At 48.4% G+C, this 15,468-nt stretch overlaps 2 protein-coding genes across 4 annotated transcripts in view; one reads left to right on the forward strand and one right to left on the reverse strand.

Annotated features, from left to right (window-relative positions):
• SLC25A35 (solute carrier family 25 member 35) overlaps window positions 1-13,424 on the forward strand; it is a 32,220-nt gene extending 18,796 nt beyond the window's left edge. For 2 of the 3 annotated variants that reach the window (XM_037809322.1, XM_037809321.1), the window contains 7 exons: window positions 7,747-7,842; window positions 8,351-8,468; window positions 9,709-10,266; window positions 11,408-11,473; window positions 11,855-12,007; window positions 12,352-12,486; window positions 12,637-13,424. In XM_037809322.1, coding sequence (XP_037665250.1) covers window positions 9,892-10,266; window positions 11,408-11,473; window positions 11,855-12,007; window positions 12,352-12,486; window positions 12,637-12,810 — 903 coding nt within the window. In that variant the 5' untranslated portion in view covers window positions 7,747-7,842; window positions 8,351-8,468; window positions 9,709-9,891 and the 3' untranslated portion in view covers window positions 12,811-13,424. The remainder of the gene's footprint in view (window positions 1-7,746; window positions 7,843-8,350; window positions 8,469-9,708; window positions 10,267-11,407; window positions 11,474-11,854; window positions 12,008-12,351; window positions 12,487-12,636) is intronic. The other variant, XM_037809323.1, reaches the window with a different exon arrangement.
• Window positions 13,224-14,635, reverse strand: RANGRF (RAN guanine nucleotide release factor). Its single transcript, XM_037809324.1, has 5 exons — window positions 14,434-14,635; window positions 14,228-14,344; window positions 13,887-14,043; window positions 13,701-13,786; window positions 13,224-13,500 (listed from the first exon to the last, which is right to left on the reverse strand). Exons 1-5 carry the CDS (start codon window positions 14,526-14,528, stop codon window positions 13,377-13,379), a joined length of 579 nt encoding a protein of 192 aa, XP_037665252.1. The 5' UTR covers window positions 14,529-14,635; the 3' UTR covers window positions 13,224-13,376.
• Between the last annotated feature and the right edge of the window lie 833 nt (window positions 14,636-15,468).

The raw sequence follows: 15,468 nt of genomic DNA on the forward strand, positions 1-15,468 counted from the left end.
TACAAACACAGACAAACCCTTAACAAACAGCAAAGTACCCTGAGGTTGCTCCCAGTGGAGAGGTGGTGGGGCTGATGGGGAAAAAAAGTACAGAGGCTTTTGGAGATGGCTGAGCTTAGAATACTGGAAAATGGCTGTGTCCCAAGAAAAGGAGCAAAAAGAACTGAGTATTATCTCTGGCCAACAGGCAAAACTGAAGGGCCAGAGACTGGCTCTGAAAAGGGCTTTCTCTCTTTCTCCTTTTTTTTCTCTTTCAGTGAGTGGCTCAGCATTTTCAGTTCTCTGCAGGCTGACCCAGGCAGGGGTGGAGTTAACAGAGCCAGAGAGACAAAGGAGTAATTCAGGTGCAGAAGATGACTCTCTAGGGGATGTATCTTCCCTAACAGAAGGGGGGTGGGGCCCAGCTCAAGGGGCTGCTTTGCCTTCAGAACTCAGACCCCAGGGCCTGGGGGAAAACAATCAAACTAGAAACAACTTAAGCTGAGAATTAAAGGGACCACACCTCTTTATACCAGTGGGGAGCAACGGGCTGACAGGTACCACCTGCTGGATAGGTTAGGAGAAGCACAGCATCTAGAGGCCTCACAGGAAAGTCTGTCAATCTTCTAGGACACACCTTCGGGGAAATATGATACTGAATATTGCCCCCTCCTGAGCACTTTCTGGTCTGGGAAAATCAGATTGGGGTAATCAAGGAAACCAGATGCCTAGACAACAGAAAACTACAAACCACGCTAGGAAAAACAAAGATATAGCCCAGTCAAAGGAACAAACTTACATCTCAACTGAGATACAGTAATTGAAACAACTAATTAAAGATCTTCAAATAAATATGCTAAATCAATTCGAAAACCAATTCAATGAGCTGAGGGAAGATATGGCAAAAGAGATGAAAGATATAAAGAAAACGTTGGATAAACATAAGGAAGAACTGGAAAGTTTGAAAAAACAACTGGCAGAACCTATGGAAATGAAAGGTACAACACAAGAGATGAAAAACACAAAGGAGACATACAACAGCAGATTTCAAGAGGCAGAAGAAAACACTCAGGAACTGGAGAACAGGACACTTGAAATCGCACACAAGAGAGAACAGATAGGGAAAAGAAAGGAAAAATATGAGCTATGTCACAGGGAACTGAATGACAACATGAAGTGCATGAGTGTATGTGTCATGAGTGTCCCAGAAGGAGAGGAGAAGGGAAAAGGGGCAGAAGCAATAATGGAGGAAATAATCACTGAAAATTTCCCATCTCTTATGAAAGACATAAAATTACAGATCCAAGAAGTGCAGCGTACTCCAAACAGAATAGATCTGAAAAGACCTATGCCAAGACACTTAATAATCAGATTATCAAACATCAAAGACAAAGAGAGAATCCTGAAAGCAGTGAGAGAAAAGTGATCCATCACATACAAGGAAAGCTTGATAAGACTCTGTGCAGATTTCTCAGTAGAAACCATGGAGGTAAGAAGGCAGTGGTGTGATATATTTAAGACAGTGAAAGAGAGAAAACACCAACCAAGAATTTTATATCTGGCAAAACTGTCCTTCAAATATGAGGGAGTTTAAAATATTCTCTGACAAACAGACAATGAGAGTTTGTGAACAAGATACCTGCTCTACAGGAAATACTAAAGGGAGCACTACAGACAGAAAGGAAAAGACAGAAGTGAGGGGTTTGGAATACATTTTGGGGTGATGGTAGCACAATAATGTTAAGTACACTGAACAAAGATGACTGTGAGTATGGTTGAAAGAGGAAGGTTAGGGGCACGTGGGACACCAGAAGGAAAGAGGGAAGATTAAAAACTGGCACTGTATAACTTAGTGAAACTTAGAGTGGTCAAAGATTGTGATAAAATGTACAAATATGTTTTTACACGAGAGAGAACAAATGAATGTCAACCTTGCAAGGTGTTAAAAATGGGGTGGTATTGGGGAAAAAATACAATCAATGCAAACTAGAGTCAATAGTTAACAGAAACATTATATTATGCTTCCTTTAATGTGAGAAAGGCAATATGCCAAAGCTAAATGCCTATAAGAGGGGGATATAAGGGAGGGGTATGGGTTTCTTGGCATTGGTGATGTTGTCTGCACTTTTTCTTGTAATTCAATTCTGTCTTTTGTGGCTTTTTAGCTGCCATTCTTTCTTTCTTTTTCTTTTTCTTTTGTCTTTCTACCTTTTTTTGACTCTTCCGCTTTCTTTGTGGAAGAAATGGAAATGTCCTTATACAGAAAGTGATGGTGGTGGTGAATGCATAACTACTTGATGAGTTACATGAGTTATATAGTTACATGCATGAGGCTAAAGAATGAGGAACAGTTGCTTAATATGTGCAGAATGTTTAACTAGGTTGAACTTAAGCGGTTGGAAATGGACAGAGATGATGGCAGCATGTTATTGTGAGCATAACTAACAGTCCTGAATGGTGTGTGAATGTGGTGGAAAGGGGAAGCTTAGAGTCACGTATGTCACCAGAAGGAAAGTTGGAGGTTAAAACATGGGAATGTATAACACAGTGAATCTTGTGGTAGACAATGTCCATGATTAATCATACAAATATTAGAAATTCCTTTCATGAATTAAAACAAATGTATGACACTATAACTGGAAGTTGATAATAAAGGGGTATATGGGGGAAAATGTAGTTATTGCAAACTATGTACTACAGTTAATAATATTTTAGTATTCTTCCATCAGCAGTAACAAATGTACTATGCCAATACTGTTAGTAAATAATGGAGGGGAAGGGTTAGGGGTATGGGAGGATGTGGGTTTTCTTTTTTATTTTTATTTCTTTTCTGGAGTAATGAAAATGTCCTAAAATTGAAAAAAAAAATTAATTGTGGTGATGAATGCACAACTGTGTAATGGTACCGTGAACAACTGATTGTACACTTTGGATGATTGTATGGTATGTGAATAATCTCAATAAAATTGAGTTCAAAAAACAAAAAAAAGGAAAAGCCACAGACTGGAAGAATATATGTGCACAATACATATCTGACAAAGGACTTGTATCCAAAAATATACAAAAATTCTTAAAACTCAACAATAAGAAAACAACCCAACTTAAAATTGCTCAAGGATCTGAACAGACACCTCATTACAGAAGATATACAGATGGTAAATAAGCATATGAAAAGAATCTCAACGTCATTTGTCGTTAGGGAATTACAAATTAAAACAAGGAGATACCACTAGACACCTATTAGAATGGCTAAAATCCCAAAACTGACAAAACCAGTTGCCGGGGAGAATGCAAAACAAGAACTCTTTCATTGCTGATGGGAATGCAAAGTGGTACAGCCGTTTTGGAAGACAGTTGGTAATTTCTTACAAAACTGAACATAGTTTTACCATAAAATCCAGCAATAGTACTCATAGGCATTTACATAACTCATTTAAAAACCTGCAACAAAGACCCGCATGCAAATGTTTATAGCCACTTTATTCAGAATCACCCCAAACTGGAAGCAGCCAATATGTCCCTCAACGTGTGAATGGATACACAAACTATGGTACATCCATACAATGGATCATTCAATGAAAACACAAATGAGCTATCAAACTATGAAAAGACATGGGTGAACCTTAAATGCACATTGCTTAGTAAAGGCTATATACTGTATGAGTCCAATGATATGACATTCTGGGAAATGCAAAACTATAGAGATGTCAAAAACATCCGTGGTAGCCAGGGAGGGTTGAATAGGTGAAGAACAGGAGACTTTTTAGGGTAGTGTTTTAGTTTCCCAGCTGCTAAAACAAATACCACACAGTGGGTTGGCTTAAACAACGAGAATATATTGGCTCGTGGATTTGAGGATTTGAGGCCAGGAGAAATCCAAAGTCAAGGCCTCAGCAGGGTGATGCTGGCACTGGCTGTCAGCAACCCTTGAGTCTTTGGCTTTTCTGTCCCATGGCAATACTCATGGTGGCATCTTCTCCTCTCTCTTCCGGGTTCTGTTGACTTACAGCTCTTGCTGGAAGTGTTGAGTGTGGTGGTTTAAAGCTTTATGTACCCCAGAAAAAACATGTTCTTAGATTTCATCCATTCCTGGGATGTGAGCCCATTATAAGTAGGACTTTTTTGATGAGGTTACTTCAGTTAAGATGTGGTCCTCTTCAATCAGGATGGGTCTTAGTCCTATTACGGGATTTAGCAGAATGAAATTCAGACAGACAGAGGGAGAGAGCCACAGGAAGCAAGAGGGTGGGCATGACAGAACACAGAAAAGGGAGAGTCCAGGAGATGCCACCTTGTGCCTTGCCAAGTGACAGAGGAGCCAAGGACAGCTGGCATGCCGTCTCAGAATGCCAGTCTGCAGGAGCAAAGTATTGCTTAGATGATGCCTTGATTTGGACTTTCTTTTGGCCTCAAAAATAAATTCCCATTGTTTAACCCAATCCATTTCATGGTATTTGCTTGAGCAGCCCAGGAAATTAAGAGTTCATATCAAGACAAACAAGACTGTTGTGGATTTAGAGTGTTAAATTCAAGCCCCATGATGGCTGTGAAGAAAATGTCAGAGAATATGCAGGCTCACAGAGACAATAATTTAGATTACAGGTTGCCATGGGTGTGGGCAGGGAGAATGGGAAATTAATGCATAAAGGGTGTAGGATCTTTGGGCTGATGGGAAAGTTTTAGTAATGGAAGGCGGTGAGGGCACTGCTACTGTAAATGATTAATCTCATTGAATGGTGTGCTTGGGAATGGCTGAGATGGGAAAATTTATGTTGTGTTCATGGTCTCACAATTTAAAAAGAAAAAGCAACTAAAGAGACGACAATGAAATAAATGCAATACATGGTCCTGGATGGGATCTAGCAAGGGGGAAGAAAAAGGCTCAAAGGGTCATTTTGGGACATATGGAAAAAATTGGAATATAGACTGTAACTTTATATCCATGCTAAATGGCTTGAATTTGAGAACTGGACTTAAGGTGTTTATAATTAAGTGAATATCCTTGTTCTTGGGAAATGTACATGATAGTATTAAGTGTTCAAGGAGCATGATGCATACAACTTACACACAAGTGGTCACCAGATAGATTCATAGGTAGATAGAGATAAAATAATATAGAGAAAGCCCGGAGACCCCTCAGAGACAAAAACAAACAAACAAAAAACTTGTGCCCTACTTCTTCTTTGAGCTCTGTCTTAAGTTTCCTTTTGGTATCTTGTGAAATTTGAAATCCCCACCAAGGGGGATGACCCAGTGTTCTAGTTTGCTAATGCTGTCAGAATGCAAAACACCAGAAATGGACTGGCTTTTATTAAAGGGGGTTTATTCAGTTACAAAGTTACAGTCTTAAGGCCATAAAGTATCCAGGGTAACACATCAACAATTGGGTACCTTCGCTGGAGGATGGCCAATGGTGTCCGGGAAACCTCTGTTAGCTGGGAAGGCACATGGCTGGCATCTGCTCCAGAGTTCTGGTTCCAAAATGGCTTTCTCCCAGGACGTTCCTCTCTAGGCTGCAGTTCCTCAAAAATGTCACTCTCAGTTGCTCTCAGGGCATTTGTCCTCTCTTAGCTTCTCCAGAGCAAGAGTCTGCTTTCAACGGCCGTCTTCAAACTGTCTCTCATCTGCAGCTCCTGTGCTTTCTTCAAAGTGTCCCTCTTGGCTGTAGCACCTCTTCAAAACATCACTCACAGCTACACTGAGTTCCTTCTGCTTGTCAGCTCCTTTATATGGCTCCACTGATCAAGGCCCACCCTGAATTGGTAGGGCCATGCCTCCATGGAAATTATCTCATCAGAGTTATCACCTACAGTTGGGTGGGTCACATCTCCACGGAAATCCAATCAGCACCAAAACATCTGCCCCACAAGACTGCATCAAAGAATATGGCTTTTTCTAGGGGACATAATACATTCAAACTGGCACACTCAGATAACCAATCAAGCCCCTAGATCACTACATTGGACCCAATACAAAATAAAACCCACCTGCCCTAAACCTGTCCGTATAAGATGGACAAACCCCTATCCAATTAACAGGAGTCAAGCTAACTTCCTTTTTATGGCTATAAAAATCATTTACCATCACAAGAGTATCAACGCTACCTCCATTTTTACAAGTGATCAGACTTCTTTGCTGCAGCAAAATCTTGGGTGTTCCAAACAAAAGGCTGCAATCTGCAAACTTGACTCTGATTTGTCTTTTGACAATAGATAGATAGAATGATACAGCAAATGTGGCAAAATGTTAAAATTGGTGGACCTGGGTATCTAGGCTGGTAGGGATATGTTAAAGTTCTCTGTATAGGGTTTGTATTATTTGTGTAATGGTTCAGTAAGTTTGCAAGTATTTTTCCAAATAAGAAGTTAAAAAAACAAAAACAACGAAAGTCTGAGAAAGGGTCACAGCCAAGAGGAGCATGGGGAAATACGACAATCAAATGCAATATGGAATTAGGGCAGGTGTCACAGGTTTGTCTCTTTATACCTTAAACCTGTGATCTCCTAGGGCAGGTGTCACAGGTTTGTCTCTTTATACCTTAAACCCGTAATCTTCGTGAGAAAAGGCCTGAGCCTAATCAGGTTGTGATTCAATGGGTTGGACTTCTTTCAACCTCCCACTCAATTAAGAGTATAGGGACAGACAGTAGTTTAAAAGAGCACTCAAGACAAGAATCCACATTTAACACATTTTTACTAAAGGAGCACTTAAGGTAAAAGGAACAAGTTTAAAATGTAAAAATTAATTGATACATCACCAAGCCTGGGAGCCCTGTTCCTCCAGACGCAGCTGGCCATGAGATCAGAGAGCCCCCCTTGCCTCAGTTACAGAGAATTTATAGCATCTTGATTTAGCGTAACTTTAAGTCATATTCTACTTTTACATTAAATGATGCTTCGTGAATACAAATGGTTCAAGATCATAGGAGGGTATCCACAGCCTCGAATTACTGTAAAACTCTACTAAAAATATTTTTACTAGTTAAGCTATGATTTCCTATAAGAGTAATGTAACATACTTCTACTTGTATAAAGACTAAAAATTAGAAAACAGATTAGTATTACTTAATATAGTTCATTTTATCCTATTGATTACTGTAGCCATTACATCATATTGATAAACACACATTTGATTAGGACTGTATTCAACTTTGCTACATTATTTACACTTCTCTGTGATTAAAGTAACAGCTGCAGCCAACCTGTTTTCTCAGAGGACTAGGTGATTACATGTTATCTATATCTAAGAAGATTGAGAGGGCCTTTCTGCTTTCTTAAAAAATATTCACAGTTCTTTTAACTGTTTAGCTTCTCCTTCAGTATAATTTTCTAATACGGAACTTGAAGGGTATGAAACATCTGTCCCAGTTATTATAGTAAGGCCTTTCCACTTTTTATTATTTGGAAATTGTAGTTGAGTCTTTTTAGGTAAACGTTCTGTTAAATATGCTTCTAATAACTGGTTCTTTACGATTAGAACAGAAATATGAGAGCAGCATAGAGAGAAGGAGTCCTCATTATTAGATTCCTCAGTAGTCACATTATCCTGCGACAATGGGATCTGGGAACAGAAAAAGGATATTAGGCAAAAATTAGGGAGAAAGTTGTCTGGCTCTAGGACATCTGGATATTAAAGAGCAAGGGGCAGTGGTTCTAAAACTTTAGCTCACATTAGAACAACCTGGAGGGCTCATTAAAACAGATTGCCAGGTGCAATCTCTGATTCAGGAGGTCTGGGGTGGAGCCAGAAAACTTGCATTTTATTAAGTTCCCAGGTGTCTGCAGCTTCTCCAGGGACCACACTTTGACAACCACTGGTGTAATCTCAAGGAATAATATGAGGAACTCTCATCCCAACCAGCAGGTGTGTGTGTGTGGGGGGGGTGTTTGGGGAGCATTCCTTGGAAATTTTCTGTGGACTCTTTCTGAGGTGGTCAGGGGGCCCATTATCTGCTCTACATTACCTTTCATCCCCAGACCACACCCCTCTTGCCTCATCCCCTGGTATAATGACTTAAGGGCACATTTGTCAGACCCAGCCCCAGGAACTCCCTCCCAGTCTTGAGAAAGGAGTCTGACAGTAAACAAACGCTAACCAAAAGTGGTTGAATGCAAATACTTGAGTAGTAAAGCAGGATGGGAGTGGCTGAATGTTGACACTTTGGGAAAGCTTCACGGGTCAGGAGAGATGATGCTCAAAGGTGAAGAATGACTTGGAGATCACCAAAAGAAGAGGGGCAGGGGGTTGTATTTCAGGCAGTGGGAAGAAGTATACAAGGGCAGAAGTCTGAACCTGATTATTGAGACACCATTACATGCCCAACACTTTCAGTCAGGTTTGTGCAAGAGATGTTATCATTCCCATTTTACAGAGGAGGCTCTCAGATGTTAAGCAACCTGCCCAAGGCCCTCCAGCTGGTAAGTGGGAAGAACCGAAGTGGAACTCGGGAGACGCGCTGAGCTCAAGTCTGGTGGCTGCCTCTCACACAGGTGAGCTCTCTGCTGCCTCTCCCCTCCCAAGATGCATCCACTATCCCCAGCCTTCTTTCTCCAAGCCTTCTCCCTCAACCCTCCCGCTAGTTTCCACGCTTTTCTCGAAAGTTCTTCCGTGATTAACCATGCCCAAACTCAACAAGTACAGGAGTTCAGAATCCCAGGATCCTTCCCCTACCACTTGCTGGCCCTGTGTAACCTAAGCTTCGCTGTAGAGGGGATCAACAGCTCTGTCCTAGCCTGCCCTGCGATGACGACCAAGAGCTTAGAGCTGTGACTACGCTCCCTCGCCTGCAGTCGGCCACACCCTCCATGGCGCGCTCAGCCTCTGGAGATACGTCCCATCCAGCAGGTGTGTCCCGTCACCTCCCGCAGGCGAGGCCGCAGCTTCCTGGAGCGAGAGCCGAGCAGGGGTCTCTCGGAGCGAGAGCCGAGCAGGGCGTGGACCTGAAGTTAGGCAACCGCGTCTAGCCCTGACCCGGGAGAGAAAACCCGAGGAAAGCGCTCCGCCCGTCGGGGGAGCAGCACCCACACACTCCAGGGGGTGTGGGGGGAGACTGCTGGCTCCGCTCCCAGCCTCTGCTTCCGTGCAGGAGGGACTCAGGGTCCAACTTCTCCTCCTCGCCGGAGAAAGACACCTCTGCGCCCCAGAGCACCTCTCCGGAGCGCCCAGCCCCGAGGCTGGGACCGGGAGAGTTAACGCCTACCGCCCCCACCCGGCAGATTCCGGGGTCGCCGAGGGCTCCTCCCATTGGCCACGGAACCGGCTCGCCGCTGATTGGCTGCGGCGCTCGTCGACGGCTTTCGCAAGCTCCCTATTGGCCGGGCTCCAATGACTGGAGTGTGGCCGCCCGGCCCCCGCAGGCTATCCGGGGCCAAGCTGCTGCGGGCGCCGTCAGCTGCTGGGAACCGCCATCCCTGGCCGGACCCCCCGGCTTCCTTCCCGGATCCAGATCTCCTTGCTATCCCGGAGACGCCACCGGATCCCCTCCTGGATCCTTTCCCTCCTCAACCTGCTGGCTTTCTTTCTCCTTCCTCTCTCTGGTTCCCATCTCCTAACTCCGCGTTTCCCTGCCCTCCCCCCGGGGCCCCGTGGCTGGCCATCGCCGGCCAGCATCGCACCTGCCGTCCTCCTGGCTCCTACCCATCCTTGACCCCAAACCCCGTGGCCAGCAGGACCCTGTCACAGCCTTCTCACCAGACCCTCCTAAACTCCTCTTTCTTCCCCCTCTGCCAGCTCCTGCCTCCCAAAGTCCAGCTAACCCTCTTGGCACTTGACTCTGGCATTTTTTACTCCAAACTCCTACCTCCTGCAAGCTGGACTACTGAGACAGATCCTTCCCTTGGCCTCCGACCCCCTTCCTGAGGCTCATTTTGACTTTCTTACTCCTGGGCCAGTTCCCATCTCCTTTACCCCACCATGGACTTCTTGCTGAGCGGCCTGGCAGCCTGCGGCGCCTGTGTGTTCACCAACCCCCTGGAGGTGGTGAAGACCAGGATGCAGTTGCAAGGGGAGCTGCAGGTTCGCGGCACCTATCAGCGGCACTACCGAAACGTCTTCCATGCCTTTTTCACCATTGGCAAGGTGGATGGCCTGGCCGCCCTGCAGAAGGGCCTGGCCCCTGCCCTAGTATACCAGTTCTTGATGAATGGCATCCGACTGGGCACCTACGGGCTGGCCGAAGCTGGAGGCTACTTGCACACCGCCGAAGGCACCCACAGCCCTGCACGCAGTGCAGCAGCTGGGGCCATGGCTGGGGTCCTGGGAGCCTACTTGGGGAGCCCCATCTACATGGTGAGAGAAGGGGTCCTGCCTGGGGCCTTCAGGGCAGACTCTTAGTGCAGGGTGGGGGCCTGGGCCTTCGCAAGGGCAAATGTGGTAGGGTGCTATCACGTCAAGCAGGGAAGAGTGTCAGGAAATTGCTGCCAGGCTTTGGGGTCTTCTGATCTGCCCTCCACACACCCATCCAGTGGACACAACTGAGTGTGTTGGTTGAGATTGCGGGCTATGGGACTAGCCTTTCTGGGTTCAAATCCTGGCTTTGAAAATTACCAGTTGTTGAATTTCGGTTGCCACGTTCGTGAAATGGAGACTATTGTAGTACCTTTTTTTGTGTGATTGTTGGGAGGACTGAATGAGAGAAATGAGATAATAATACATGGAAGGTACTAGTATACATCTGGGTGCATAGTTAAGTATTTGTTAATTTTGCTTTGATCATAGGGGAGGATCCTAGGCAGATGACATTCTCACTGTCTGCCCCTCGGAGTAGAAGGAAGGAGTAGAAGGAAGGAGTAGGAAGTGAAGGAAAGATCAAGAGCCTGAGGTCCAGAGAGGGGAGGAGAGTGGCTCGAGGCCACACAGCTGGTTATTGCTAGATGTAGCCCTGCTTAGTGCTCCTAGAAACACCCACAGTGGCAGTATGTTCTGTAGGGCGAAAGGCAAGCTGGTCTCACTCCCAGGGTGTGAGATTCGATAGTGGCCTCTCCAAAGTCAGCTAGACACTTGTCCCTGCAGGGCTTGGGGGCTGAGGGAGCAGGTTTTGTGAATGAACCTTCACAATCTTCCCCGAAGTCTGATGCTCATGGTAGTTGGTGGAGATCCAGTCTGGGAATGGGAGCAGGCAAGAGAGGCTGAACACCCTGTTTTTCCCTAAGGAAGTCTTGGGAAATTCTCTATCCTCCACCCCCAGGGAAGGAGGATGTGGAGGGGGTGGGGTGTCTTAACAGTCCTAGGAGATCCATCCCCTGGGACTGCAGCCAAGGGACACAGTCTCATGACCGGTTTGTTTAGTGGGAACAACAATAATTATCAGATTAAAAAGATATTCTTTGCTGCACACCATAGAGGAAGTGCAAGGGGGGTCAAGCATCGGGGTCTTTGAGGTGGAAGGATGCCCACTGGCGCATGGGCTGTGATACTGTCTTGCTCCCAGGTGAAGACACACCTACAGGCACAGGCGGCCACAGAAATTGCCGTGGGGCACCAGTATAAGCATCAGGTGAGGGTTTCCCAGGCCTGCCTGGAGTCCCTGCCCTTTCTCCCACTTTCTCCCAGCTTTCTGCCTATCCCCGACCACCGCTCTACCCCTGGAGTCCAACCTCTTTCCAGCTTGTACCCCACTTCCTCCAATCTAGTGCTCCTGCTCCTCCCACCTGCTAATGTCCTCACTTCCATAAATCCTCCCCTCATTCTGGGATGGGGAGGGAGGGAACAACAGGATGGAGGACAACTGGGGGCCAACATCTGGCTCTAAACCCACATGGACCTGGTTGTCTAGACAATGGGTACCTGTTAAGGACCCATCCTTGGCAGTCTCAGGAGGTGGTGGCCCCTGATGCTGGGGTGACTGAACCGTGCCCTTGTGGTCTTCCCCCACCAGGGCATGTTTCAGGCGCTAACCCAGATTGGCCAGAAACATGGCCTGGTGGGGTTGTGGCGTGGGGCCACGGGTGCCCTGCCCCGAGTTGCCGTCGGATCCTCCGCCCAGCTCTGCACCTTCGCATCCACCAAGGACCTCATAACTCAGTGGGAGGTACTGCCCGGGAATGGGATGGGACCATCCCAGGAATGGGGGGGGGGTGCAGGGGACGGCAAGCCAAGGTGGACTTTAGTGGGGACGGTGCCCACATTCAAATGTGAGGGAGCAGCAAGCTGGAGGGCTTGGGGGTTGCTGACAGCTCTCTTGTCACTCACTTCTGAAGGAATATCTGAGTCCTGGCCCTCCTCCTTCCCAGCATCATCACACTTGTTATAAATGCTGGAGTGTAAGCACCCTGAGTTACTAGATCTCCACTGTATCCCAGCCCAGGGCCCATCCCATCTTAGGTGGTGAGTGATTGGCTAGTTGACGACGCACTTCCTCCATCCCCCCCTTAGGTGTTTCCTCCCCAGAGCTGGAAGGTAGCTCTGGCAGCAGCTATGGTGAGTGGCATTGTGGTGGTGCTAGCTATGACACCCTTTGATGTGGTCAGCACAAGACTCTACAATCAGCCCACAGACGGTCAGGGCAAGGTAAGGGAGTGCTCAGGGGGGCTGGCAGGCAGGGAGAGCCGGGGAGTGGAGCAACCCACTCGTGGGTGCAGTTGGGACAGCATGAAGTACAGCCCTAGTGGGCTATGAAACTCCTTGTGTGCTCTCCCTCCCTCTCCAACCTGCTCTCAGGGCCTCATGTACCGGGGTTTGCTGGATGCTCTGCTGCAGACAGCTCGGACGGAGGGCATTGTCGGCATGTACAAGGGTTTAGGTGCTTCCTACTTTCGTCTCGGCCCCCACACCATCCTCTCCCTCTTCTTCTGGGACCAGCTGCGCCTCCTCTACTACAAGGACACCAAATAACAGCCACTCCCGCCCCCCTCCACTCCACCAAACCAGCATTCCTTGGACACTTCTGCCTCCACTTCCAGGTTGGGGTGACTTGTGACCAGGTGACCTTTCATCCATCCCTAGGGGAAAGCCAACCCCACCCCACTCCCTGTCTGTTCTCTCAGGGTTGAATCCCTATAAGGGATAGTTTCCCTCCCTGCTTCCTTAGGTGTGGCTGTCAACCTCCTGTCCCCACACTCCTGTACACTTTATACCCCTCAGTCAGGGCTGGACCAATCACTCCACAGTGTATTTCCCCCTTCCCGCCACTGCTGGCCGTGGGTCTCTCCTGCTCCCATGCACAGTTTAAAAATTCCCCCCTCCAATACCAAAGGGAATTGGGGGGACCCAGGTGTCCTGTTAGGTGTAAAGGCACAGAGATTATATTGGTTATAAAGCAAGTTTATTTCTGCAGAGAGGAGGTGTCTTATGTTTATGCATAGGGAAGGAAGAGGGGAGACCCAGGCATCCAATCCCTTGTTCTCCTCCACAACTGGGCCTCTCAGTCCTGAGTAGCATTGTGCGGTGCTTCAGTGTTTTTACTGGGGACCAAAGATGTTGGGATCATGAAGGGTCAGACTGGTCACCAGCAGTTCAAAGTCATCCAGGCTCCAAGGCGGGGGTGACAGATTTTCAGGGCCAAGAGATGACCTGATCTCAGGGCTTGGAGGTGGGAGAACAGAAGGAGAGAGAAGAACATCTTCCAAGCCTCAGATCTGGAAGTTCAGACTTACTGTTCCCTGGGGGACCTGATATCTGTGACCCCAAGCGGAGTCCATCAGCCAGTCTCCCTGCTCTGCCCCTCCCAACCCGATTCTCCTGGGACTCCTTGAGGAGACACCCACCCTCTCCTTCCTCCTTACTGTGACTGATTGAAGGTGAGCAGGAGATCAGTCTGGTACTGGGGCAGCTGCAGCAAGGCCTGGTGCAGTGTCACGTCCTTTGCTACCTAAAGGGATCAGACTCAGGATGTTTGCCAGGGGACCCCCCCTGGGTCACCGGGTCATCCCCTCACCCTCCCAGGACATCCCACACACCTCTGGCCTCACCTGTTGGTTTTCTTTAGCCACCTTTTGCTTGCCAGAGAGGACCCAGGCTTCTTGACAGCAGCCCCTCAGGGCTAGGCTCTCCACAGGGAGGGGCTGCACAGCTTCCACTTGCACCTCCCTAGCTCCCTGCACCCCACCAACGTCCTCAAAATGGTACCTGGGGTTTGGGGAACAGAGTCAGGGAGAGGCATCTCTCCCTGACCCCTTTAAGGGGCTTCCCTCACTTCCGGTGGTACCTCCCTTGGATTTCCTTGTCCTGATTAACTGTCCGAGCCGCAGGCCCCGCCCACTCCGTCGGCCCCGGCCCTCCCATTGGCCAGCCGCGGGCCCGCCTTCCTCACCGCGCAGCCGCCTCGCCCTGCACGTGGGCCTGCAGCTCCAGAAGTTCCACGATCAAGCTCTGGTCCGTCGCGCGATGGCAGAAAACTTCTTGATTGTCCGGGACCGGTCGGAGGTCGCTAGGGAGAAGTGAGGCGGGCCCTCGTTGGCCCCAGCCTCTTCCCGCGACCCACTTCATTCGCCTCCATCGGCACCCCGGCCTCCTCACCTTACATCAAGGGTCTCCAGGGGGAGCATGGCGGAAAAGGCGCCTCCGAACAGCGGATAGTCTCGTGTGGGCTCCATGGCCCTGAGAGTGGGCATTAGAGGGGCGCGGGCGGTACCCCCTGCAGCCACATGACATTACCCCACAGGTTTCGCAGCTGCCACCGCCAACTCGGGTATTCTTTGGCTCCGGCTCCCTTTAAGATTTGGCCCCGCCCTGCGGCCGCGCTGGCCAATCGGCGCCCGCGCCTTGGGGGGGCGGAGCTGTTCGCGACTTTACGCTCCGTGCCGGCGCCGGGCCGGAGGGCGAGGTCTCTTTCCGGTCGGGGAACTCGCCCTGGGGTTTGTGACGTCCTCTGGGGTCAGCCGCCCGCCCCCTCCAGTCGCCTCCTGTTAAAGGGGTCGCACTTTCTACATCCTTAGGAACAGGTGCTTGTCTAAGGGGCCCACGCCTAGGTGAGGTCTCCTGGGTTAGAAGAGATTAGTTTCACGGTCTCCCACTTGGCTCCCGGACGCCCTTTGGCCGCCAATGGGCTGCCAGCCAGACTGCTAATTCCTGGATCCGACGCAGGGGATTAGGGGCACAATGGGGCCAGGTGTGGATCCAGGTTAGAATTCAGGCCTCCTGCCTTCTTGAAAGTGACACTCAACCCGGAGATATGGTTTCTAATCTTCCTCAAATCTCTCTCATTGAGAACGCAGCGGGGGCGGGGGAAGGGCTGGTGGCAATCCCACCCTCGTACACCTGCACGGATTAAACTCTATTGTTTTTTGTTTTGCGGATTTGTAGGGTGCTCGAGCGCCTCCTCCTAGTTAGTTTCTCCATACCTGGCAAGGTGTGCAGAGCACAGCAGACCAGTTATGTGTTGAGTGATTAAACCCATTAATGCCAGTTGCTGGAAGCCAGGGACACCTGTGCCCTCAAGCGTCCTAGATGTCACCTGCTTCCCAGGCATGAACTGGGCAAGGGAATTCTCATCCTAGGGCCATTCCACTAGGTTCCAAGTAACTGACCATATCTCTGTTCCCTAATTTCGTG

This window comes from Choloepus didactylus, chromosome 18 (genome assembly GCF_015220235.1).
Source record: "Choloepus didactylus isolate mChoDid1 chromosome 18, mChoDid1.pri, whole genome shotgun sequence".
Classification (NCBI taxonomy): Eukaryota; Metazoa; Chordata; class Mammalia; order Pilosa; family Megalonychidae; genus Choloepus; species Choloepus didactylus.

What these genes read in the sequence shown, in the direction of transcription:
- RANGRF (XM_037809324.1), bottom strand. Translation starts at nt 14,528, where the DNA reads ATGCCCACTCTCAGGGCCATGGAGCCCACACGAGACTATCCGCTGTTC. An exon ending in CAGGGCGAGGCGGCTGCGCG is followed by an intron (nt 14,044 to 14,227) that starts GTGAGGAAGGCG and finishes CCCAAACCCCAG; the next exon opens with GTACCATTTTGAGGACGTTG. An exon ending in TGGCTAAAGAAAACCAACAG is followed by an intron (nt 13,787 to 13,886) that starts GTGAGGCCAGAG and finishes TGATCCCTTTAG; the next exon opens with GTAGCAAAGGACGTGACACT.